Source organism: Sinocyclocheilus grahami, unplaced genomic scaffold (assembly GCF_001515645.1).
Source record: "Sinocyclocheilus grahami isolate Dianchi unplaced genomic scaffold, SAMN03320097.WGS_v1.1 scaffold419.1, whole genome shotgun sequence".
In the NCBI taxonomy this organism is placed as follows: domain Eukaryota; kingdom Metazoa; phylum Chordata; class Actinopteri; order Cypriniformes; family Cyprinidae; genus Sinocyclocheilus; species Sinocyclocheilus grahami.
The window spans coordinates 1,230,888-1,258,090 of NW_015505598.1; the positions used below are offsets into that span (position 1 = coordinate 1,230,888).

A 27,203-nucleotide genomic window follows, 5' to 3' on the forward strand; every position below is an offset into this window, starting at 1 on the left:
AGCCTCTTCCCAAATAAGGCTTTGCTTTAACAAAGGGCTGAACCAGAAAGCTCAAGTGCAGAGCGGAGAGGAGGGTGGGCGTGAGGAAAAGCAGCATGTCCTTTTATGGCGTCAATTTCCTTTTCTCTGCCCCCTTTCACCGAATGCCTCGTTTTTTGTCTCTCTAATGGAAAAGACATCTCGTCTTGAAACAGCGATACTCTGCTGAACATATTAAAGCTCCAGAGTGACTGCTGTCTGCACGAACGACAAAGTCATCTTCATTTTCACTAGAGTAAGTATTTTTTTCACATGCTTTCAACTCCTTTCAGTCAGGTGTTTTGCTGATTGCTGTGGCTTTTAAATGATATACTGTAAAGTAATAATCCATGCAACTCTACATGCTCTACAATACAAAATCTACATACTATCTTTAAAAAACAAAAACCAGACCTGAAAAAATAGCTTAAATTTAGTATCTTTCATGACTTTGTGATTGCAAGTTATCAAGTTCACTTCAGTGTTTCTGTAATATTTGAAATTTTGATGTGTAGCGTGAGCTTCTTCTTTGTTGTTAATTACAGCACTCGTATCAAACATGTATATCTTTCTTTATAAACATTTAACGCAGACCTAGCCTATTCCAATTCCCCTACATTATCATTGATGCAGAACAAAACTAAAGCACTCAGATCAGGGTGAAAAAAGAATGCCTACTGCAATATTGAAATGGAAACTATATGGAAACTTAAAGGGATAGTTCACCCAAAAAAAAAAAAAAATTTAAATTCTGTCATCATTTACTCACTCTCGGGTTATTCCAAACCTGTATGAGTTTCATATTTCTGTAGAACACAAAAGAAGATATTTTGAAGAATATCACTAATCAAACAGTTGCTGGTCCCCATTGACTTCCATAGTATGGGGGGGGGGGGATACTATGGAAGTCAATGATGACAGGATTTTCCTTTTTGGGTGAACTATCCCTTTAAATGACACTTGTGTAAATGTCATAGCATTAGAAAACACAAGCACTTTAAATTTTACATTTTTCTCAGGTCTAACTTCACCTCTGGTTTGGTAATGTGTGATCTAATGTTCTGGAAAACCGGAAACCATTTACATCTGACACATTTATACTGGTTTATTTTCCTCTTTATTATATTATATAAAAGTTTAGCAAATTAATTTATACTATTTGTCCTGAAATGACTCATAATTAAAAAATAAATGAATGAATTTAACAAAAAGGTGCAGATGTAATGCTCATAGGGTGAATGACTTTAAACTCATTCCTTAAGGTTGGGACTTCAGAGGAACGTGGTAAAGCGCAGAATGGCAGCACAGGTGAAGGTGCTGCTCTCTTTGGGTGTGTGTGTGTGTGATTTGAGCTTCGCTTCGATGGTGTTACGGACTGCTGAGATGTGTGACTGTAGCTGATGGGGTTTCTGGAGGAGCATGTTCATCTGATCCTGTCATATTCAGCTGTACAGTACTGATTTCTCCATCCACCTCCACTCAAGGACTATATGAACATGTGAATCTCTCCGCCTCTGCCTCTCTGGTTGCTTTTTGTGTAACGGTTTAGCTCGGTTTGACACAGCATTTTTTTTATAATTGTGCTGAACTGTTTGCCGTTGGAAATGTTGGACTGTTTACACCGCACAACATTTATAAGCATGATTGTGTGTGTGTGTGTGTGTGTGTGTGTGTGTGTGTGTGTGTGTGTGTGTGTGTGTGTGTGTGTGTGTGTGTGTGTGTGTGTGTGTGTGTGTCTGAGTGTGTGTGATTTGAGCTTCGCTTCGATGGTGTTACGGACTGCTGAGATGTGTGACTGTAGCTGATGGTGTTTCTGGAGAAGCATGTTCATCTGATCCTGTCATATTCAGCTGTACAGTACTGATTTCCCCATCCACCTCCACTCAAGGACTATATGAACATGTGAATCTCTCAGCCTCTGCCTTTATGGTTGCTTTTTGTGTAACAGTTTAGCTCAAGTTATCCATTTGAAATAACATATTTTTTTATAATTGAGCTGAACTGTTTGCCGTTGGAAATGCTGGACTGTTTACACCGCACAATATTTATAAGCATGATTTGTACTTCGATTTCATGGCTTTGTGGCTGCTTCCAATTGCATCATTGGCTTTTTTCCACTTTATTCTGATGGTGTTTAGCTTAATTTAAATAGATAAAGGTTTGTTGCAGGAGAAGAGGATTTGAGGAAAGGTAAAATAATGAAAAACGTCCTTCAACTGTGTTCTTGTTTTGTATCTTTACACAACAACACACAAGCATTGTTCATGTTGAAAATGTCTAATAACATTTGACAGGAAAATTTCAGACAGACTACACTGGAACAAAAGCAATATAAAATTATGATAAATCTGACACGGAATTGCACATATTAAGAAACTTAATATTATACTATTGACTTCTCCTCTACGCAGGGAGCTTCAAGCATGGCAAACAAGGGTCCTTCTTATGGGATGAGCCGCCAGGTGCAGGATAAAATCGAGCAGAAGTACGACCCTGAGCTGGAGGTGCGTTTGGTGGAGTGGATCGTGACTCAGTGCGGCTCTGGGGTTGGAAAACCAGAGGCTGGAAAACTGGGTTTCCAGGCCTGGCTCAAAGACGGATGTGTAAGCCATGCATGCACGGCAATCATGCAAGCAACTGTACTTAAAAAAAAAGGCTGCCAAGAAACAGACGTTGACAGCATTTTATTTATTTATTTGTTTGTTTATTCTTTCTTTGATTTTAAAATCTCTTTTGCAAGAGAGTCCTGGCCAAGACAAGCAACACATGTAGTTTCACAAAAATAATCCTTCAGAAAAGAACAGTGGTGTATAAAGTACCTGAAAGCCATACTCAAGTAAAAGTACAGATATCTTACCAGAAAATGACTTTGGTAGAAGTTGAAGTCACCGTTTATAATATTTCATGAGTAAAAGTCTTTTATTAAGTCTTTATTTTTTTTAATCTTAAACATACTTAAGTATTGAAAGTAAAAGTACAAGTAAATGCAAAATGGAAAAGCAAATAAAAAAAAAAAATTGTCGAAATGTGAAATTAAAACCGCCAGTAGGTTTTAAAAAACAAAATTGATTGCATATGAACATATATAACAGTAAGAGAAATACAACTTTGCATATATATGCCATCAGTACACAAAATTACAAGTAAAACAAAAAATTATCTTTTTAATAATTCATCTGATTTTAAATGTGGCCTGAGAATGTCTATTATTTTGGTTTGTGAGATCAGAGATCGCGCTGCGCACACATACATATAAACATTCAGGAGTACAGAAACTTGTTGTCAATGCTGCCCTGTGACTTTTTATTAATAAAATAGCTTACAGGATCGCTACATTATATTCATCAGCAACGAGGAGGTAAAATTGCTGTGTTTGAATTAACTAAACTCACAGCTTCATTGTTTGTAGAGAGATGTGCAGATGCTGGTAATTCACATATGCAACTGTCACCTCTCTCTCTCTCGATCAATCGAATAATTTATTCAAGTAGCTAAACAGCTAGCCGTGCATTATCCCTTATGTATTTGCTCTTTTAGCAGCATTTTTACTGCAATATTGAAATGACGCCCTTGTCATTCTTGGTGTACCCAAAATGCTTTTACACTATCGCCTTCATGCATTTCTCTGGTGGAAATAAAGCTTTGCTGTTTGGTCCCTCTGTCATAGATAATCTAGTGTGTGTAGTAGCCTCCATGTCTCTGATAAGCACACCACTGGTGTAACTTTGTTTTCGTTTTGCGTAAATTAATTGCAACGCTTCTGAAGAGAGGAAGAGTGGAAGACTTGTATGTTCTGAGGAAGAAGTGGATGAGGCAATGCAGCTGCATATGGAGACTCCAAAATGGACATTGCACTGGGGGATTGTCCTTTCCAGCTACCAACACTCAAGTCATGGCAGATTTTACTCTGGACGAAATAAGGGCAGTGGTGGAGAAAGCTCAAGCAGGACATTCTGAAACCACCCATATGATCTATAATAACTGCCCAAAGCTGCTGAAGAGGTTGAAAGGTTGACTCAATGAAATTGATAACAGCCAGCCGCTTGTGAGCTTTAAGGTATGGTGCTTCCAGTATGGCATCATGCAAAGGCTGTATAGCAGGTTTGTGTGAAGGTGTGTCTGGGTGTTCCTCTTTTAGCTCAGTCAATCTGTACAGCAAGACCTCCAAGCTCCGCTCACCAGTCTCATCGGTGGTGGAAGATTTCAAAGTCAAGGCAAGAGCAACCAGCACACTGCTACTGTCTAAAGATGAGAAGTTTTGACATGCCAACAAAACTGTCAATTGTGGCATGAAGTGGAAGCCACAGGAGGCAGTGAGGGAAACAGAATCATACTGGAAACATCAGGAAATCATTGGCATGATCTGCCAAGGATGACTGGGACTGGGAACCTACAAAACAAGAGCCAAAGAGTAAGAAGACACTTGTGGGTCAGAGAGGCCGGCTTGTAAAAACAGTAGGGTTCTCCTCTCAGGGGCAGTGGATGCAGTGGGATCAGGCCCTCGAGCGTTCGCTGTCCTGGAGGGAACTCTGGAGTGCTGACCAAGGCAAACTGATCTTCATCTTGCATGCTGTAGCTGACCGATTACCAACCCCAAACAACCTAAAGATCTGGGGCCATGATCCTGATGTCCCAACGCAGTGGGAGAAGGTCACCACAAATGGAGACATGACAAGGTTCTTGTTGAAATTGCCAAATGCACAGACTTCCAGAGGGTCAAAGCCAATAAATTCCAGGCCCCACCACCCAGAGGAGTCAGTTTCCTAAAGCAAGGAGACAAGACTCCCAAGATAAGAAGAACTGACGGTACCCTGCCCAGTGGCAGCTCAAGGTGGTTGTGGTTAATCTGAGATCACAGTTGGACCCCTTCTGCAGGTGAAGGCTGATCTGGTGTTTGCTGACACACTCAGGTGAAGCGTACAGGTTGAGGGGCAAAACACTCATGACCCTGAGATGACTGCTGAAGATGCGGAGGGATTTCCAACAGTACGAGCGCTCTGACCACGCTGCCAACGACTGCCACAAACAGGAATATATCACATCCGTAGTTGCTCCTGCAGTTTCTGCTTGTGGTAAAGCATCGCTGATGATTATCTCATCTATATTTGAAATGTTTTTGTTGTTGTTTTTTCAAATGTAAAACACCAAACCGATCTTGAACTCCCATTACATGGTATGGAAATGATAAACAACTTGATCATTATAATACATTACTAACATGAAAATTTCAGTCACATTTTATTTAAAGGTGAAATATCATGTAAATCTGACTTTTCCAGGTTTAAAGTGCTATAATCAGGTCCACGGTGCATCTACCAACCCAGTAACTTTGTTTTGGTAAGCATTTTTCTGCGAGCATCTGAAAAAACCAGCGTGTCTGATTTCTCTCCCTCAGTGACGTGGTCTCCTGCAGTTTCTGCTTGTGGTAAAGCATCGCTGATGATTATCTCATCTATATTTGAAATGTTTTTGTTGTTGTTTTTTCAAAACAAATGTAAAACACCAAACCGATCTTGAACTCCCATTACATGGTATGGAAATGATAAACAACCTGATCATTATAATACATTACTAACATGAAAATTTCAGTCACATTTTATTTAAAGGTGAAATATCATGAAAATCTGACTTTTACAGGTTTAAAGTGCTATAATCAGGTCCCCGGTGCATCTACCAACCCAGTAACTTTGTTTTGGGAAGCATTTTTCTGCGAGCATTTTGAGCTGAAACTTCACAGACACATTCTGGGGACACCAGAGACTTATATTACATATTGTAAAAAGGGACAAAATATGTCTTCTTTAAGGTCCAATTCTTGCTATAAACAAACCATTACCTACAACGTTTATCTCAGTAAACTCCTAATTTGCTGCTTACTAATAGTTAGTAAAGTAGTTGTTAAGTTTAGGTATTGGGTAGGGTTGGGGATGCAGAATACGGTCATGCAGAGTTTTTTTTAACAGACCAACAGATCACAGTTCATGAAGAACCAATGAAAGCTGAGTCCAAAAAAAAGTGTTTTGACAAAATTATAAATGAGTGAAAAGCTAGCTGCTAGCTAAACCTAGACTATTCAGTAAAAAAAAAAGAGAAAAGCTCAAATGAATAGGGATTGAAGTAGTGATTGGCACAAGAAACGTGAAGTTTCTGGAAAGTAATCTTGTTTTCTGTACCGCTCTCAGGTTTTGTGTGAGCTCATCAATACTCTGTGTAAGGACAAGCCTGTGAAGAAGATCCAGAGCTCCAGCATGGCTTTCAAACAGATGGAGCAGATCTCACAGTTCCTCAATGCTGCGGAGCAATACGGCGTCGTCAAAACCGACATGTTTCAGACCGTAGATCTGTGGGAGGGTGAGTTCAACAAAAGAACTATATATATCTGTGATAAACATTCAAATCCCATGCCAAAATTCACCATTCGATATATGTGTTTACATTATCATTGTTTACATTTCTGTATTAACTTAACATCATCAGCTAACTTTAAATAAGTTTGTTAAATAAAGTTGAATAATTTTTAATGTATGGCATGAGACAAAGCAAAACTAAACTAGAACTAGGTTATCATTTGTGCAATAATCATTTGCGTAATTAAACCTGAAATGCTTGGATTTAATTTAATTTATTTTCAAATATCACATCTGTTATGGGCAAAATCATCCTTTTTGTTGCATAATATTTCTTAGTACAAAGTAGTTATGTCTAGTAGGTCTAGTTATTAACCAATTTTGCATTAACCTTCAACTCAGTAATATCTACGGTAGGGATGTGCGTATCGTTCCTGAAGTATCGAAATATCGATACTGATGCGAGTATCAAAAGTATCGATACTCAAATAAAAAATATCATTACTAAGGTGTTTTATTTACCAGTGATTTTGTTTATTTGACAAAAAATGTATGCATACAATATGCATTGAATTGGATGAATACCCTACGTATGTTAGCAAATAAATGTGTAGGATAGAACTATTTTCCTGCTCATCTGAGCATACGCAAATGTTGCAAGACAGAACCATTCAATCAATGTTAATATAAATCATGCACTGTTAGATGCATGCAACAGCCGGTCACTGGCAGTCCCTTATGAAAATGAACCATGGTGTTACTAAAGTGACCTAGTTCAGCTATAGTATTTGTATTTCCATGGTTACCAATATGGTAAATATATTTTAACGAAGTGTAAACAAAAATATGACCTAATGAGTTGCAATAAAGGCGTATTGAATGTTAAAATGCATTTCAAATATAAAGTGAAGTGGGTATCATACCCATTTTAGTAATTTAAGAATTTAATCAATTTAAAGTTCAGTTTAGAAGTATCATATCGGTATCGATATCAACGATACTGGCCTTTAAAAGTATCGGTATCGTATCGAAAACAAAATAAGTTGTATCGCCCATCCCTACCCTACGGTGGCCGAGAGAGCTGACGCACTGCAAATTAAAAAACACATGAAAATGAAGAAAACAATTCATCTGTTTGACAGCACATGTGCTGCAAATACTCACAACACAGCCAAAAACAGAAATGCACTGCAAATTGCCTACTCATAACACAAATACGAACAAGCTGCAAATATGCACAGACTACATCGGAAATGTTTAAGGGAACCGCAACAAGTGACGAACCTGGCTGGGATATGCTTATAAGTGTCTACTCTGAAACGTGAGATTTTTGTGTGTATAATTCCTTAGGTTCTTTTTTTTTAAGCTGATGAAATACTACACAATTACTGCAACTGTGAAATGTAAGCTGGATACTTTTAACTTAAAAAAATAACCATGGTTTTACTATTCAAATAAATAAATAAATAGCCTATATATTATATATATTTTTAATTATTATATAAAAAATAAATACAAATAAATAATAGTTACTATAGTTAAACCATGGTATATTAACTACACTAATCTAGTTTAACCATGGTATTTGTACAACTGTTATACAAATGGTGATCAATACATGGTTACTGCTTTTACAATAATAAAATCATGGTTAGTTTTCGTAAGCATTGTTGGGTCCCCTTTGTGGTCTGTGCTACTTGCAGCTTGTTTTTTGTTTGTGTTGTGAGTATTTGCAGCACGTGTTGTCAAACTGATGATGTTTTTTTAATTTGCTGGTGCTTTTTCTATTTGCATGTGTTTTCTTAAGTTGCAGTGCGTTGAGCTCTCTCAGCCACCATAAATATCGTCCATCCATCCATTCTCTAAACCGCTTGTCTCTTTTCTTTTCTTTTCCAAGATGTAGCTGAGTTTTTCTTTATTGGGGATTTGGAGAAATGTCTCAGCAATGGATGCTCTGCAGTGAATGGGTGCCGTCAGAATGAGAGTCCAAACAGCTGATAAAAACAGCACAATAATCCACAAGTAATCCACAGCACTCCAGTCCAGCAGTGAACATCTGGAGAAGACAAAAGCTGAAACTAATCCATCAAGACGTTTTTAACTAGAATCCCAGTCCATAATCCATAATAACTCTTCCTCCAGTGAGTCAGTGTTCTGGTGTGAATCAGGAGAGAAATCTGCACAGATCAAGCACTGTTTAAACAGCTCTAAACACATATGTGGCTGGATTTTGATGTGAGAGACAACAGAAGATGCACTTTTTACCGGAGGAAGCGTTATTGTGGATTATGCACTCAATGTATTTTAGTTAAAAACGTCTTAATGCTGGATGTGTTTCAGCTTTTGTCTTCTCCAGATGTTAACTGATGGACTGGAGTGCTGTGGATTATTAGCTGTTTGGACTCTCATTCTGACGGCACCCATTCACTGCAGAGCATCCATTGCTGAGACACTGATGCAATGACACATTTTAAACAAATTTTTGGGTGAAATATACCTTTAATATGTTAGTATGATACTGCCAGAATTTACTTGCCTTTTTTCCCCCAATTTCTTTTACCTTTGTAATAGGGTTAAAATAATAATGCTTTAGGTTTAGAATCAGTAACAATAATTATTAGCACATTAGTAAAAAAAATAAAAATAACTATTAGAAAAAAGCATTTGATACTTTGGGCCTGAGGTGTGGAAGATATTATTTCTTATAAGTTCAACAATAACCTTTCAAATGAAATGATCCTGACAACAACCCAGTTGTAGAATATTTTAAATCAGAGTTGAAATAAAACAGTTAATAGGCTGTATGTGAAAAATGCTCTCCAAACTGGAAAAGACAAAACCGAGCTTGATGAGGAATGCAGCAAATGTGCTGATTATATCCTGATCTCTGACACAGGAGAATGTAAAATGATTTCTAATGCTACTGTAACAAATGTTTTAAATGGTGTTTTAACCGTTCAGAGAGGGATGAACATTCAAACCAAAATAATAACCCTTGACTTGTATCCATAATTCCAAAAAACAAGTATATTTTTGAATATTTACCACTGGATATATTTACCTTGGACTATGGTTCCTGTTAAAACAAACAAACAAACAAACATACATTCAACATCTAATCAATCGGGTTAGAACAAATGCAGGAATCACTCCCTGCTAGATCCCAGAATTCAAGAAAATCAAAACAGTTAAGATCTCTGTGCATCTTTATAGCTTGTTTGCATAAATGAGCTGTGCTTTAATCATGCTGCTGCTGCTGTGACGTCAGGAAAGGACTTGGCCGCGGTGCAGAGGACTCTCATGGCTCTTGGCAGCATCGCCGTTACTAAAGATGAGGGCAGCTTCCGCGGAGATCCCAGCTGGTTCTTCAAGTGAGCACCAACGATCACCGGCTCATAGATCAAATCTGTATTTCATTACTGTTGACATGTTAAATATCTGCTCTCTGTCTGCTTGCAGGAAAGCTCATGAGAACCGGAGAGATTTCTCTGATGACCAGCTGAAAGAAGGGAAGAGTGTCATAGGTCTGCAGATGGGGTCCAATAAAGGGGCGACCCAGTCCGGCATGACGGGCTACGGCAGACCTCGACAGATCATGAACCCATGAGCCAAGCGCTCGCCAGTCCTTCCCTCGGTTCCCGGAGCGTCCCAGCTGGCCAGAGCAACAGTGTAATAAATATAGACTCCACTCAGTACTAAAACAAATTTCCACACCCAGTGTCAGTCCCTACTTGTGTAACATATTTGGTCTAATTAAAATGTTCTTTGTTGAACAGAGTAGAATTGAGTGTTTCATCTACTGTGCGGTCTAACCTTCAGCTATCTGCAAATCAACATCACATCAAAATTATCCCCATTTACTCTTATTGTGGTGCATGTTAATGCAAAAATAATTGTTTTACTTGCTCTACTTATGAAACGTCTTGTCTTTTAGGCCGATTTCACTGATCAAGCTTATATTTCACTACCTGTCATACAGAAAGACTTCTTAGCAACCAATCAATTCCTCAAAGTCAGCTTCACTCGCCTCAGAAATGAATTGGCATGCTATCAACATATTGTGTTGATTTTAAGAGCTCGTCTAAAAACACTTAACACTGTAACCCATGCAGAGATCACGGAGATAATAAAACAGTTTCCCTTTTGTTTTTATTCAGACCACATCTGAGTTCTTGTTCACAAGAATACCACACTTCAGTGTAAAAAAAAAAAAAAAAGAAAGAAAAAAGGCTAGATTCAGTAAAACGTCTGCAGGTGAGCAGACCTCCAGTTTAAACGATCTCTTCCCCCGTCTTTCAAAATTCAAGTGTCAGAGGTATTTATTTATACTCAGAAAAGACCTAATAGTGACACATTCAATGCATCACGATCAAGAAAGAAGTCATTGTATCATTCACTCAGCCAATCACATCACACACTCTCTCAATCATATATGCAAATACTGCACTCTTATAAGATAACATTCTCATGAACACATCAGCAAATAAATCAAAGAAAACAAAAGAAGGCAACTCAAAATAGAGCTTTTGCTCACATGCTCAAAAACACCCGAAGCGCGACCTGAAATTTCAAATGAATAAAATAGAGACAAAAAGAGAGAGAGACGGTTTTCCCTGAGTGCTACGTGTTCTCATCAGCAGCAATGAGCGGGACTTTAGACTCATGGTCCATCTCGGGCTGGATTTCCACCACTTGACTGTCCTCTAGGCCCGTGGATACGGCCTGAAAGCCTCTGTGCCGTCCCGTGCCGCTCATTCTGCAACCGCGCCAGTCCCAGTGAGTGAGGGTCACCTCCAGAGTGTAATAGAGTGACCAGAAGAGAGCGAAACAGCCCAGCAGCAGGAGAGACTGCAGACCACAAAACAACACCTTGACCATCAGTTACTGGCTACTCGCTCATTCATTCAACAGCTTACATAACATGCTGATTTGCTCTTCAAGAAACACTTATTGTTATCAATATGAGATGAGGAAACACCTCCAGCCCAGCAGCAGGAGAGACTGCAGACCACAAAACAACACCTTGACCATCAGTTACTGGCTACTCGCTCATTCATTCAACAGCTTACATAACATGCTGATTTGCTCTTCAAGAAACACTTATTGTTATCAATATTTAAAACAGCTGAGTAAATTTTTTGCATCCACGGTTCAATACGCGCTTGTGAATTGCGGTTTTTCGGTTTTGCATTTAAATAATATCCGCTTGTTTTATTACTATCAGAATTGGCTCTGTGTGTGTGTGTGTGTGTGTCCCCGTGAGTTCACATGCTGAGATGAGGAAACACCTCCCGCTTATATTTGAAAAAGCTTAGACTCATGGTCCATCTCGGGCTGGATTTCCACCACTTGACTGTCCTCTAGGCCCGTGGATACGGCCTGAAAGCCTCTGTGCCGTCCCGTGCCGCTCATTCTGCAACCGCGCCAGTCCCAGTGAGTGAGGGTCACCTCCAGAGTGTAATAGAGTGACCAGAAGAGAGCGAAACAGCCCAGCAGCAGGAGAGACTGCAGACCACAAAACAACACCTTGACCATCAGTTACTGGCTACTCGCTCATTCATTCAACAGCTTACATAACATGCTGATTTGCTCTTCAAGAAACACTTATTGTTATCAATATGAGATGAGGAAACACCTCCCCGCTTATATTTGAAAAAGCAACACACATCTTCCCTTGTAATGACATGCAACGATAAGCCTTTCTAAACCTGTTGTCCAACAAAAGAGAACATTATAACTTGTTTTTACTACACAACATCAGTCGAGTGTTTGAAATAACTTCCTTTTGTGATCTGATGTGGCTTCCTATCCCAGAATGAGGCAGAAAATATATTCTATACTGTAATAAAGGCTATGTTGATTAGAATTGGCTTGCAAATATACTTAATCATTATGAAAATACCCAAGATGGCTTGAAGAACACAGATAAACCATATATTGTCGCAGGAGAGCGTTTATTGTCCTTACATTTCATCATTCAAAACAGTTAAAGTTATATCTTCTTTTTATTTAGTTACAAAGACAGCGATGCCTTTATCCATATTAGGGATTTCCTGGAACGTCATCAGTTCTATTACATCTGTGATGCATATGTGGATTTTCTGCGCGAGGGCGCCCTCTGGCGTCCAGTATGAATGAAGCAGACATATAATAATCCATGCTTTTTCCAGTGTGCAGAGGTTTACAGGAGTTTTCTGTAGTTAATTTGTTGTAAAAAAACACTCTGATGTGCCCAGCCATCAGAACCGAACCGAAAACCGTGGTTAAAAACCGAGGTACGTATTGAACCGTGGACTAACTGTATTGTTGCATCCCTAGTGTAAGCCATACAGTAGTTCTACACGTGAAGACACACCTTCAGGCTGCTCGAGGTGAATGGGCTCACGATTTCAGGAGGAACGTCTATACCAGGAGGGCAGGGAAGAGCAAAACTTCTGTCCAGATACTGTCCACCCATGGCGTCTTCAACAACCCTGACAATTCAAGCAAACATGCATACACATACAGTATTATTAAAACTAAAGCTAAACAAGATTCAGTGGCAGGACTCAAGGATCATATGGAAACACTTTAGCATGAGGAACACATTCACTATTAACTACAACTTTTGCCTCAATAAACTCCTAATTTACTTATTATTATTAGTCAGTAGGGTAGTTGTTCAGTTTAGGTATGTGGTACATTAAGGATCCAAAATATGTTCATGCAGAGTAAGGCATTAATATGAGCTTTATAAGTACTAATAAACAGCCAATGTGATATATGCATGCTAATAAGCAACTAGTTAGTAGTGAGAACTGAACCTTAAAATGAAGTGTTACCGATTATACCGCTAAAGCTCAAGAATATATTTAATAGACCAGTCAGATATCATAAAATATCCTCAAATAAATGCAACGGGTTTCAGTCGTCTATGGCTCACCTCCGTCTCTCTTTCACCTGCTGATGAGAAAGAGATGAGCCATACAGAGTGAGTTTCCAATGCTTCAGGACTCCCGACGACAGAGTCGACTCTTCTGAAAGACAGAAACACAGATGATGCGTTAGTTTCTATGTTTTTATTGCCATACCAGCATCTCTGCTATTTTCACTGAACAGCAGTGCTACAGAAGAGAAATTAACTTGCAGACTTAACAGCACAAACCTGCAAACAATGCCACACGACATGGAGCTAAAGCATTAAACCTCAAATAGCATCTGTCCTTTGCTCATTCCAAATTACTCAAGGGGTTCAGAGATCGACAGCTGCGCATGATAACAAGTTATATAGCACACTGACATTCATTATAACAAATACACACTTTTCTAATAATGAATTCATCATTTTAGCCTAACTGCATTAGGGGGCATTCACACAGAGTGTTTTTACTTTGAAAAACACAAGACGCGAGCAGTAGAATGGGGAAAAACGCAAGGCCTTGAGATGTGTTTTGTTAAAGTTGAACTTATTTGAACTCAGAGCTGTTTTTAGACTGCTGTATCATGCACAAGATGCTGCAAATGACACAAGACATGAGCACAATGCTCAAACACATCCATCTAGCATGTATTTATGTAGAAAACCAATGGGAAAGTAGTGCAGTGGAATGGAAAAACGCTAAGGTACTGTTTTTGGCTAAGGTACTTCTTTATAATCGATACTCGGGTACTACAGTTTGGTTTTATATCAAAGCTTTGACAAAACATGAACTGCAATCTTTTCAAATATCCCCTGAGAAACCATTAGTCTCGCTAAACATAGGGTGTAAATATCACGTCCTTTTAGTTATCCTCTCTAGTATTGCTTGCAGAAAAGGAAATCTGTTTCTTTGCCCTTGCAAGTTTTGTTTCATTTCAAAACCATTTCGTTTCAGTTCATACTTGCTGGCGTTTCTGTAGACGGGTTTTACTCATGAAACACTTTGCAAAGACCAAAACATTGCTTTGCCAAAGGGTCACTGTTTTACAGGTTAGCTTTATTAGTTAGCCTCTGCTAAAAAATGCCAATATGCCAGCTATATATATTGTCTTTTTTTGCAAGAATAGTCCAATAGCTGCTAGTAAATGACTTGGGATTATGCATGTTCTTGTGGTGCTATCAGCCTTTACTGTATTTTGAAGATGCTTTCTTGATGATAAGCAGGGCTGTCAAAAGAAATTAGAATTTTGAATATTCGTCGAATTTAAAATACAAATCCACATGTGAATGCAAAAAACGTTGCATTCGAATTTTTGGTGTGCGTCAGGCTGCCTTATCAGTGGACACAAGATGCGATGACGATATAAGTGTCGTTGCATTTTAATGTTTTGTTAGCTAATCCAGCTGAAGCCACTAGATTATGCGCTGTTATGTTGTTCATTCAAAATATTGCAGTAAAAGAGAACTTCAATGCGGAGAAGATGTTGTTTACATCAAAACTGAAACCAAGCCGTTCACACAGAATGCATATTTATCGCATTTTCTAGAGGGACATCTATCACCATTGCACTCGCGTCTCGCACAAGAGAGCCGCATGTTTAGTAAGCCATGTAAAATGAATGTAAGTTCAACTTTTAAAAAACACGTCTCGAGACTTTATGGCGGTTTTCCCATCCCACTGCATCTCATGCTTTTAAATAAAGAAAGCACTCTTTGTGATTGGTTTTCAGTCCTTTGTATTAAACTATACATACATGCATGATGCGGTTTTGTTTCTAATTGTTTAAGCAACTTAGTTATATATATGGTTCGAATTCTAATTTAATTTGAATATTGATAATATTTAAGTACAAAATTCGAATTTAGTTTTTCAGCCATTCTGACAGCCCTAATGCTAAGGGTAACGGCTGATGAAGTGAAGTCTTGCACTAAAAACGAAGTGCATTTCAAAATGAGTAGTGATGTGTAGACTGTGCTGTCTTACTATAGTCGGTGATCTGTAGAGTGTACTGTCCCTCGGCTCTTTCTCCCCAGCATCGCACAGTGGAAAACGTCCAGTCTGTGAATCCAGTCGTATCTCTACTCAAACAACAAAACGGGCGTTAAAAGTGGTCTCACAGGTTCAGAAGGCATGTGTGTGGAGTGAGTCAGAAGTGTGGGGACACTCACACATCCAGCGATCTCTGGGCCCCGATCAGAGAGCTCATTCCACTGGGACAGACGAGCCGGATCTCCACGTTCCCGCGCCGCGGATGGACGATAGTCACAGTAACAGACACGTGCTCCAGCGTCTGCATGCCAGACTGCCTCAGATCAGACAGAGAGACTATGAACCAAAGAGATTCAAATGAAAGAGAACAGCTGATATGCTTTTAGCTTTATTTTGCATAAAGCAAAAATGCAACAGCAAAGTCTGAACTGATTTTCATTTCACCATTGATATGAAGCAATTACAAAGAGAGCAGAAACAAATCCAATGCCACATTCACACATGGCACTGCGGTCCACATTTACATCTGAATACTAGTTAACCTACATGCAAAGTCTAGCATTAAACCGCTAAAATAATCAGGTTTTAGTCAAACATGAAACTTGCACCAAGCCAGACAAATGTTAAACAGAGTAATTCAGTCCAATTAATTTGTGCTTCTTTACAAAAGAATATAAAGAAGTGGCTTGAGTCTGTTGAATGCTGATTTAACGCTACGCTGTCACCTAGTTGTTGAGACGCAACGCTATAAAGTAAATAAACAATGTCCCCGTCTTTTACTCTCACAATTAGTGGTCGACCGGTATATCGCCAAGGCCGATATTTGGCACTTTCGGTCCATGCAAATTGAATGCTTTAAACATTAAATTCATGCTTTCAAATTATGCTGTGCTTTATGCATTTGCCCACTGTCATATTCATGTCATTTTCACTGTGTGCTGTATGTAAAATGAGTGTTACCTTGGCTTTATTTGAAAAAATATGATTCCCAATGCACACAAACGTCCCAGAATATTGAGTGCCCTGTTGGTTACATTGTTTACTTCCTTTTTAATTACATTTTTATTAAATATTTATTTGTAAAAAATTATTTGTCATCTAAAATATAAGTATGTTTGTTTTACAAATTTATTTTTTAATCCATTTTCAAATGATTTCAAATTTCTTAAATATTAATTAAAATAAATACAATTATATCGGCTTTATATTGGCCATCGGCCACCCTGCTTTCCAAGATATCGGCATCGGCATCAGCTGTCAAAAAAACAATATCGGTCGACCACTACTCACAATGAGCTTATCATACTCATTTGCTGCATTACTAGGGCCCTATGATTTCCACGACGCAGAAAACATGGATGGAATCCAGTTATAAAAACGGAATTTACTGTATAACACGGAATTTCACTGAATTTGATGTATAAATAAAAAACAGGTCAGTACACTTAAATCAAATCACGATATAAACTAGTGTTTGTGAATATTAAACTGCAAAAAACTATTTTAAATACGAATCCTCATGTTCTGCATATTCATTTGATTGCCAGAATTTCATAGATATTATTTTTTTAATTAAAATGGTTGTTTTTATGAATTCAATTAATTAGACATGATTTTGGATTATTAAAATGTAATTATGCCATTCAAATGGAATCCAGAAAATACACATTAAGAATATCGGCCGATATATAGATATCAGACTTTTTTTTACTCCCTAATATCGGTATCGGCCCCCCAAAACTCATATCGGTCGGGCTCTATAAAAGACTATATTGCAAAAGGTCGCGTTGATTTAATAGTTCAGGATAGAGTACATTTCCAAAATAGAAAAAAAAAAAAAGGTCATACTTTATCTTAAGGTCCAATTCTCGCTATTAACAAACCACTACGACTATGACTTTTGCCTCAATAAACTCCTAACTAGCTGCTTGTTAATAGTTAGTAAGGTAGTTGTTAAGTTTAGGTATTGGGTAGGATTAGGGATGTAGAATATGGTCATGCAGAATATGTGCTTTATAAGTAGTAATAAACAGCCAATATGTTAATAATAGGCATGTTAATAAGAAACTAGTTAATAGTGAGAATTGGTCCCTAATCTAAACTGTTACACACACACACACACAGAAAAAAACAAAAAAACAAGCTCTGCACCAAAACATTTCTTGCAGTGTTTTCTTACGTCAATGATCAAGTATGTAATCATTCTCAATGGCCCCTTCCTGCTAACCATTTTATACTTCATGGCCGTTATTAAAAGTTTAGTAACTCAGAAATCACTTTTATTTCTATACAGAGCTGCGGCAACAGTGTCAATATGCGAGCTTGATATGTTCCTGCTGACAGAGTTATGCTGCCGCTACACTCACATTAATGCTTTAAAATAACACAACTGCAGAAACAGCGTGACTTAAGGACTGCTGAAAGAGAAGAGATTCTTGGATGAATTCTTATATTAGGCTCAACTCCACAGCATTTCCTCAGAGATCTGCTAATACAAGCTCAAGCTCTAGAACCATATAGGGAAATAATAAGCTCTGACAGTGAGAGAGTGATCGGTTCATTGTGGTAAACAATTACAGAAAGGTATAAACAACAAAAAAATACTAAAGCTTCATTATGTGCCAGATACAAACACTGCGCACAACTCCTTAAAGTCATCAACTGACAAAGACATCACTTCTCTGATGATGCAATAGCAAATAACAACAATCCAATCCATTCACCACGGACAAAACCGAGCCCCGTCCTACATTTTTCCCATTCACAAAGCTGTTTCTCTCAGATATCAAGTCACAAGAGGGAAGAAGAGACGATCACAGCTTCTGTTTCATGCCGATATTAATGCTTTTGAAAGCTTGTGATTGCATAATAAACCTACTTATGAATGCAATTGAAGTGAATACTTCCTGAGGGGACATTTCATTTCTGTTTCACTATTAAAACAATTTTCCCCCAATATCCAAAAGAGCTTAATCGGTTTAGATGCCATATTGAATTTAACACAAATGAATGAGGCTGTGAGGGACAGACTTGCAGTCTTTATAATGGCACTCACTGTATAAATGTCCTAGAACGTTCAAGTGTTAGTAATATGCATGCTAATAAGCAACTAGTTAATAGCGAGAATCGGTCCTTATAAACTGTTGCCAATCATTTAATTCCAGTGTCATACTCCATATAAATCTCTTACCATTCCATGTGTGAGTGAGAGTTTTGGGATACTCTGGGATGTCCTCGTTGGCCTTTAAAACTGGGCTCTGGTAGGACACCAAAAAGGGCACGGACTCCCAGACCTACCAGAGATATAGATATAGACTCTCAGCTGCTTATTGAAGCCTGTGTTTCTCTGAAAGCAGCACTGCTGTGATGGATCTACCTTGGCAGCATTAACGAGCCTCCAGGCGTTTAGCAAACCAAAGCCGTACTTGTGACTGTGGTGGAACCCGGCTCCATTGATTCCCCAGTCAGCCCGAGCATCAGCGTCATGCTAAAGACATAAACACACCTCAGCATAAACTATTAGCATTAGTAAAACCTCTACACTACAATTAACATTATTATTTTATTACTGACTGAACACATCTTCAATAGTTGCTTGAGAACTTTTAAGTTTAAACCGAACCAGACACTGTTTGAATGTCTCATTAAAAGCTGTAATTTTAAATAAAAATAATACATTATTTATAATAATATTTGTAATGTTTTGCAATTGATAAAAAATGATCAATAAAAACAATGGTTAGTTCGAATTACTCATTCTATCCCGAGAACAAAAATAAATAAATAAATAAAATGTTATGCATATTTATTTGATTGCCAGGAAATACACAACACAGAATTCGTGGGAATTTTGTTTATGGTTGATTTTATGAATTCACTGAATTAGACATGATTTTTGATTATTAACATTTAATTAAACCATTAAAATGGAATCCAGAAAATACACATTAAAAATATCGGCCGATATATCAATATCAGACTTTTTTTTAACTCCCTAATATCGGTATCGGCCCCCCAAAAATATAATAATAATATTTTTTAAGTTTTGCAATTGATAAAAAATTATAAATAAAAACAATGGTTAGTTATAATTACTCATTCTATCCAGAGAACAAAAAAAAAAAAAAAAAAAAGGCATCAATATCAGTATGAGTATTGGTGATACTGGCCTTTATTCATAGTTCTTAGTAAAAAGATGACATTCAACAAATATTTCAAACACTGTCAATGCAAAAATTTACTTCTGTTTACACAATATAACTGTGATTAATTGACAGGTGTGATGTGATGAATATTAAATATTCATTATATATTGATCATTAAAGTTAGTTCATAGTTCACTTACTAATGTTAACAGAAGCATTAAAATGTATTAGCAAATGTTGAAAATTAACATATTGAAATTACATATATATGGATATTTTATGTATACTCTCACACTGTAACTGCTTCTATTCTAGATTACCTAATCAAAATAACAAAATATGTTAGTCACTCATCGGAAAAAGCGTTTAGGCGAACAGGTTTCACACACACCAGACACATTCAGTTCAAGCGGCAGTCTAAAACGGTTTATTTAATCACCAAATTAATATGACCAGCTGGATATAAACTAATGCAAATAGATGGTAACAATCGTGACATTAAACATTTGGGTCGTTCTTGTGTGTTTTCGTCACATTGTTTTAACCGCTTGAGTTGCTCCTCTCAGCCTTGATAGCAAACATACTACTGTCCTTTCTCCACTAATGCAGCATCTAGTCAACAAATTAATTACTAAGTAATGATATGAAAACATGCACTACAGCAGGGGTGCCCAAACTCGGTCCTGAAAGGCCGGTGTCCTGCAGAGTTTAGCTCCAACTTGCCTCAACACACCTGCTGGGAAGTTTCTAACATACCTACTAAGAGCTTGATTAGCGGAGTCAGGTGTGTTTAATTAGGGTTGGAGCTAAACTCTGCAGGACACCGGCCCTCCAGGACCGAGTTTGGGCACCCCTGCACTACAGTATACTGTGAGCACACCGTTTCGTTGTTGATGTTTTAAATATGCATCTGAAGTGTCCCGCTCTGTGCAGTGCACAATATCACGTGTCAAAACAAACAGCACATGCTGTCAGCGATCCCGCCTCTAGAGGCCGCTCTCGCACTGTATAATGACAGCAGACCCTTCTCAGCAACAGACGCAACCCAGAAAAACTATAGGACTGGATTTTTGCCCATAGCCAATAGTTCCAGCAATCAACTATTAATGCCGATTAATCGGCAAAACCGATACATCGGTCGACCTCTAGGGAAAACTGCTAAGAAGTTATGCATTCATTGAATAAATTACATGATTATTAGAATTTTTAGCATGTTAGTAAACACTGTTGAAGTTGCAATATTATAGGGCTGCACGATAGATTGCATGTAATTGTCATGCGCATCTTGTCAGTAAAGCTGGTTCAATCAGTAAATCAGTAGTAAATCTCCATCACGTGCTTTCAGTTGGAGCAGCATTAACTACACAGAGCCATAGTTCACTGACAAGCTACGCAAAAAAATTGCATATGAAAGTTGTTTAACAAAATAGCATGACTAACTTTTAAAAAAGTGCATAATATTTAAAATAATGTTTATAAGCAATATACAGTGGGTACGGAAAGTATTCAGACCACCAATCACAAAGAGTGCTTTCTTTATTTAAAAGCATGAGATGCAGGGGGATGGGAAAAGTGACAAAGTCTCGAGACGTGTTTTTTAAAAGTTGAACTTACATTCATTTTACATGGCTTACTAAACATGCGGCTCTCTTGTGCGAGACGCGAGTGCAATGGTGATAGATGTCCCTCTAGAAAATGCGATAAATATGCATTCTGTGTGAACGGATTGGTTTCAGTTTTGACGTAAACAACATCTTCTCAGCATTGAAGTTCTCTTTTTCCGCAATATTTTGAATAATAAAAACATAGCAGCGCTGCATCTAGTGGCTTCAGCTGGATTAGCTATGAAAAGTAATTAGCTACATCGTCATCGCATCTCGTGTCCACTGATAAGGCTGCCTGATGCACACCTAAAATTCAAATGCAATGTTTTTGCATTCAAATGTGGATTTTTTTTTTTAATTTGACGAATATTCGAAATTCGTTTTTTTTTGACAGCCCTACTGTGTAGTAAATGCTGCTCCATCTGAAAGCACGTAAAAATACCACATTTAATAACACGTTTTTACTCCAAACTCACTTCATAACGTCAGTCGAGTGTTTGAAATAAATCCATCTGTGAGATGATGTGGCTTCTTACACAGAATAAGGCACGCAACATATTTCATAGTATTTAAGCAGTGATAAAGGCATTGCATTATTCTATACTTTATTACAATGAAAATTATAATAATAAAAACTCAGATAAATTATATATTGTCGTAGTCGTGTGTTTATTAGTCACGCTGAATCAATGAAAGCAGTTAAATCTTCTGTTTATTCAGATTTCTGCACGATAGCGCCCTCTGGATGGAGATTTACTGCTGATCACAGAACCGTGCTTCACTGACAAGATGCGCACGACTATAGCAGCTTTTGCCTAATCGCGATTATGATTTCATTGCGATTTATCGTGCAGCCCTACAATATTACATATGGACAGTTAATTAAAAGTGAATTCATCCCATTAAAACAAAGAAAGAGGGATGTGTTACCTGTGTTGCTGTGTAGGTGATGATGTGCTGGATGTCCCGCCAGCTCAGACAGGGCCGCACCTGCAGCATGAGCGCCACCATCCCTGCAGCCAGAGGAGCAGCCGCAGATGTGCCTGTGTGTCCGTCGGTACAGCCGGTGCCGCTCTGCAGCGACCAGTCAGACGTCACCTGACACAAACACATCCTCCGGTGATGCATGCAGGACTTCTCCAATCATTTAGTGCTCTTAAACTCCACCCCTGAAAGCTGCATACACTTTTGCATTGGATCTCAACATCCAATCAAAAACCAGAGCATTTAATTGCAGCTGCAATAATGCAATGATTTTACCAATTGCTGATTGGGTCTTTTATTCAGAAGGCGGGGCTTATTCTGCCATATTGCATGTTGCAATATGAATGAACCGTCTTGGTTTAGTTACAGTCTTTAACTACAGCTGTCTGAACTAAGGGTGTGTGATATATATCATCTGCGATAATATCGTAAATGTTGTTTTAACGATATGCGATTTAATTGCAAAAACCATTCAAAACAGCCCTACAGAGCGCAAGCATGCATTACGTGAAGTCTAGACAAGTGCGAGTGTGCATTTACAGTGCGTTCTTTCACTGCATTATTCAGTCTATTAAACTTCATAAAGAAAATGCATGCATTTATATAATTTCATATAGATAATAAATTTCACACAAAGAGTGGCGTTTTTTTCTCCAAACATTACCATGATTACAAATATGAAATTGATTTTTTTACAACAGTTCAATAAACAAGAAGTTAAGAGACTTACGTTTTAGACATCATATTGCCTGTTTTTGTGCTATTTTGACAACAAAAATTATTTCAAACACAGCCACAGCACTGTTTCATGTCTCTGAGCAACACGACGGTGTTTTGTTCCTGAATGAATCAACCGTTTAAATGATTCGGTTCAATCGCAATGACTCACTTATTAACAGTGACTTGCTGCCACCTGCTGGCGATTTTAATTTTGCATTTAAAGTATCTTTTTATTATTCAAATAATTTCAATATCAGTATTCAACGTTTTATGTTTAATATATCAAAACATTATTTATGCATTTGTAACTGCAGGTTAAATGCATTCATTTCCTGCATTAAACAGTGTGTAAACACATCTAAATGCCAGCTTCTGTGTTAAAAATACATTTAAACATATTGGAAAAGATTAATTTCTATCAGTGTGAACTGACCACCACACAGAATATAAAGAATTTTAAAAACTTTAAGACTCACAGTATAGTCCTTAAGATATCAGAAGAATAACACACTCAGCAAAATATCATCTAATTATCGCTATCGATAAAATCCCTAAAAATATTGAGACATCATTTTTTGTCAATATCACACACACCTAGTCTAAACTACAGTAAGTTTTAAAAGGCTACATTGGCCTGAAACACTGGAACCTTTTTTTCAACTTATATTAACGATCAAATCATCTCTCCAAAGTGATGGAGGCAAAAAGGTTTCTTTGACTAGACATTTTCTTTCGCATAATACATACTCATAATGTTATAACCCAGCACACTGTAACAGGCTACTGATACTCACTATACTGCGCAGCTGTCTGCTGCCACTGCTGAACGTAACAGCCAGCATAGACGCACACTCTTCTGCATAAAACGGCTTTTTGCCATTCTCATCAACCGCACCTGCAATTACACAACATCATTCACGGTCTTAAAAAGAGCCTTCATTTTCTTAAAGGGACAGTTCACCCAAAAATGAAAACTTGCTATTAATTCACTCATCCTCAGTCCTTCTGAGATGTAGGTGACCTTTTCTAAAGTAGAACAGTAAAGACGATCTTTAGCTGAAACTGATGATTCACAGAATGCAAGTCAGTGGCTGCCATTACGTTGATTGTCATAAAAAGCATATCAAGGAACACAAAATTAAAACACATGGCACCTGATGATGTATTGAAGTCTTATGAAGCAAATCAATCAGACTGTGCAAGAAACTGATCATTATTTATGAATAATGTACAGTTTTTCTTGCACAAACTAATCATTTCGCTTCATAAGAACTCAATATATCATCAGGAGCCACGGAAGTATTAATTTTGTGTTGCCTATATGTTTTCTTGACCCTCAAAGTGATGGTAGCCATTAACCTGCATTGTTTGGAGCACGGTTTCAGCTAAAAATCTTCTTTACTGTTCTACTGAAGAAATAAAAAGTCACCTCCATCTTGGATGGCCTGGGAGTGAGTAAATCAACAGCACATTTTCATTTTCGGATGAACTATCCCTTTAATGCTATAAAACAAATATAGAAACACAGATATTAATACAAATATGTGACCCTGCAGCACAAAAGCAGTGTTAAGTCGCTGGGGGATATTTGTAGCAATAGCCAACAATACATTGTATGGGTCACAATTATACATTTCTCTTTTATGCCAAAAATCATTAGGATATTAAGTCAAGATCATGTTCCATGAAGATATTTAGTAAATCTCCTACCGTAAATATATCAAAACTTAATGTTTGATTAGTAATATGCATTGCTAAGAACTTCATTTGAACAACTTTAAAGATGATTTTCTCAATATTTAGATTTTTTTGCACCCTCAGATTCCAGATTTTCAAATAGTTGTATCTCAGCCACATATTGTCCTTTCCTAACAAACCTTACATCAATGGAAAACATTCAGATTTTAGATGATGCATAAATCTCAATTTTAAAAAATTGACCCTTATGACTGGTTTTGTGGACCAGGGTCACATATTTAAAAAAAACTAAAAAAACTTTTTTTTATTTTTTATTCTGGGTTGAAATCTGAATCAGACATGCTCCTGATGGCTTTGATCAGACAAGGATTTGACACTCATATTACCAATGGTGACGGTGTAGATGGAGTTAGCATAGCCGTCATAGTTGCAGTTGTCTTCATACTGTCCTCCATTACCACTGGCGACAACGAAGATGCTACCGAAACCTCTCCTGCCTGCGATGACTCCATGCTGCAGCGCCGCCTGTGCACAAACAACAGAGTCATTCTGTGTCAAAACGTGGATTCATTACTCAAAACCACTGTTTGCTGAACTCTGGGGCTGCAAAAACAAAATATCTGCAATGGCAGACAGCGCATATTGTTTTAAATGTACCTGTTTGATTTTATGCAAGTGGTACAGAGAACTAAATACATTGCTACGGTGCAACCAGTCATATGTTGAAGGATGCATGCCTTTTGATTCTCATGATTAAATGCATTACTCTAATGAAATGTAAATGAGAAGCAGACAGCCTAACCTTGCCTAAGGGATGCGGTCCGTCAACTGTACGGCCATCGTCATCTGGACCCCAACTACAGCACAAAATACACACGCCATTTCAGTAAATTCTACAATTATAAGCTGGACAAGTTAAACATTAGTTCATGCATTATCTAACACAAACAATATATAGTATATACACTTATACTCTTATACTAAATGTGTTCAAATATTTATTATATCACACATTCTTCAGTGAGCTTGCACAAAAAGCACCTGCAGCTGTAGACGTCATTAACTTGGTAATGCTTATTAAAAGCAACAGCCTCCATGCTGTCTGTGAGGGGTCCGTCCAAAACCCTGATGCCTACGAGGACACGCACAAACACAAATAATGGGCAATGTAGACAATATTACCAATGATGTAAAAGTAATTTTAAAATAACCCAACTCTGTGAATACTGCAATGATTTTAATCTGGTCATTGCACAAGTTTCACAATTTCAGCGATGTTTTGTGCTTTGCAAGCATGAGAGCGCTAAGACAGATGTTTCAATAGCCTTTTAAAGTTTGCTTGCAAAAAAGTTGTTTTAAAAATAATGGGTTGCTAAAACCGATTCAAACAATTAATTCACATAATGACACTCGAGAAAAAAAAATCGTATTAGTTAAAATACATGCAAGTAAACTTTTATGTATTTACTTATTACAAAGTACAGTTACATAAATAAATTACCGTGATACACAAATAAAAGTGATTGAATATTTTCATCTTTGAAAAACATGCATTATTGCATATACATGCATTACATATATTACATTCTTTTACTTATTGCATTTAACATTTTTTATTTACTTGGCTACAATGGGTGTTTATGTATTATGCATTTTAGAGCATATATGTATTGAATATTGGCTGAATTCACCAATAAATCAATTGTGACCCTGGGTCAAAATGATAGATTTTTCTTTTAAGCCAAAAATCATTAGGATATTAAGTAAAGATCATGTTCCATGAAGATATTTAGTAAATCTCCTACCGTAAATATATCAAAACTTAATGTTTGATTAGTAATATGCATTGCTAAGAACTTCATTTGAACAACTTTAAAGATGATTTTCTCAATATTTAAATTTTTTTGCACCCTCAGATTCCAGATTTTCAAATAGTTGTATCTCAGCCAAATATTCAATGGAAAGCTTGTTTATTCAGCTTTCAGATGATGTATAAATCTCAATTTCGAAAAATTGGCCATTATGATTTTTTTGTGCTCCAGGGTCACAATAGATGAACATAATGCATCAGAAAAATAGATGTTGTGAACAAAACCATGCGAGCTGACATACTGCATTCACCTACCTGCCACTTTGGCTCCGTATGCGAGTCCTACAGAGCAGAAGCTGTTGTTTGAGACGGCGGCGATCTCTCCAGCGCAGCGCGTGCCGTGATGGTTATCGCTGTGTCCGTCAGGATGAGGCATGGGGTCAGGGTCGTTCGAGTTCAGATCATAACTACCCTCAGGACTCTAGAAAAACACCAATCACGCAATAAACCTCCACTGGTTAGAGGTTCAATGCATGTTACGCTGCTTGTATTTTCATGTTTATTGCACCTGTGAATCTGCATCCTAAGCACCTAACTGAACCGATTCTCACTGCATTTCAAACACTGAGGAACAGAAGCTACATAATTCAGACGCTGCTTATAGAGCGTAGGGTGCATTGAACCTGTACGGTTGCTGGAAGTCAGATGGTGACTGACTCACATAGTTGGGCTGAATATCTGCCAGTGTGTGCTGAATGCCGTCATCCACCACGACCACTGTGATCCCGACGCCGGTGATGCTTCGCTCCCAGACACCGGTCACATTGACATCCATCCCTTGTTTCACATCGTTGTGCTGTAAATGTGGAGATGTGAGATGCAAGAAATCTGACAGCAGCTTCGAGCCAACTGTGATGCATTTTTACTTAGCACCCTAAGAAAAATCTGTTTTATTTTTCCCCAAATTTAAATTAAATTTTTCCCCCAAA

The 27,203-nt window shown here is 37.7% G+C and overlaps 2 protein-coding genes across 3 annotated transcripts; one reads left to right on the forward strand and one right to left on the reverse strand.

The window, feature by feature from the left end:
• Positions 1 to 130: 130 nt before the first annotated feature.
• Positions 131 to 10,582, forward strand: LOC107551297 (transgelin-like). Of its 2 annotated transcripts, none has more exons than XM_016232852.1 (5): positions 131 to 274; positions 2,430 to 2,621; positions 6,201 to 6,369; positions 9,634 to 9,736; positions 9,825 to 10,582. In XM_016232852.1, exons 2-5 carry the CDS (start codon positions 2,442 to 2,444, stop codon positions 9,970 to 9,972), a joined length of 600 nt encoding a protein of 199 aa, XP_016088338.1. In that variant the 5' UTR covers positions 131 to 274; positions 2,430 to 2,441; the 3' UTR covers positions 9,973 to 10,582. The 2 variants fall into 2 exon arrangements, with proteins under 2 accessions (XP_016088338.1, XP_016088337.1); XM_016232851.1 differs by lacking the exon at positions 131 to 274 and adding an exon at positions 1,294 to 1,326.
• LOC107551296 (proprotein convertase subtilisin/kexin type 7-like) lies at positions 10,498 to 27,065 on the reverse strand. Its single transcript, XM_016232850.1, has 15 exons — positions 26,936 to 27,065; positions 26,530 to 26,695; positions 25,446 to 25,536; positions 25,207 to 25,261; positions 24,791 to 24,929; positions 23,501 to 23,601; positions 21,933 to 22,100; positions 18,630 to 18,740; positions 18,444 to 18,546; positions 15,433 to 15,589; positions 15,248 to 15,342; positions 13,288 to 13,381; positions 12,721 to 12,838; positions 11,688 to 11,870; positions 10,498 to 11,030 (listed from the first exon to the last, which is right to left on the reverse strand). The coding sequence occupies exons 1-15, from the start codon at positions 27,047 to 27,049 to the stop codon at positions 10,986 to 10,988; spliced, it is 1,740 nt and encodes a 579-aa protein (XP_016088336.1). The 5' UTR covers positions 27,050 to 27,065; the 3' UTR covers positions 10,498 to 10,985.
• Positions 27,066 to 27,203: the final 138 nt, after the last annotated feature.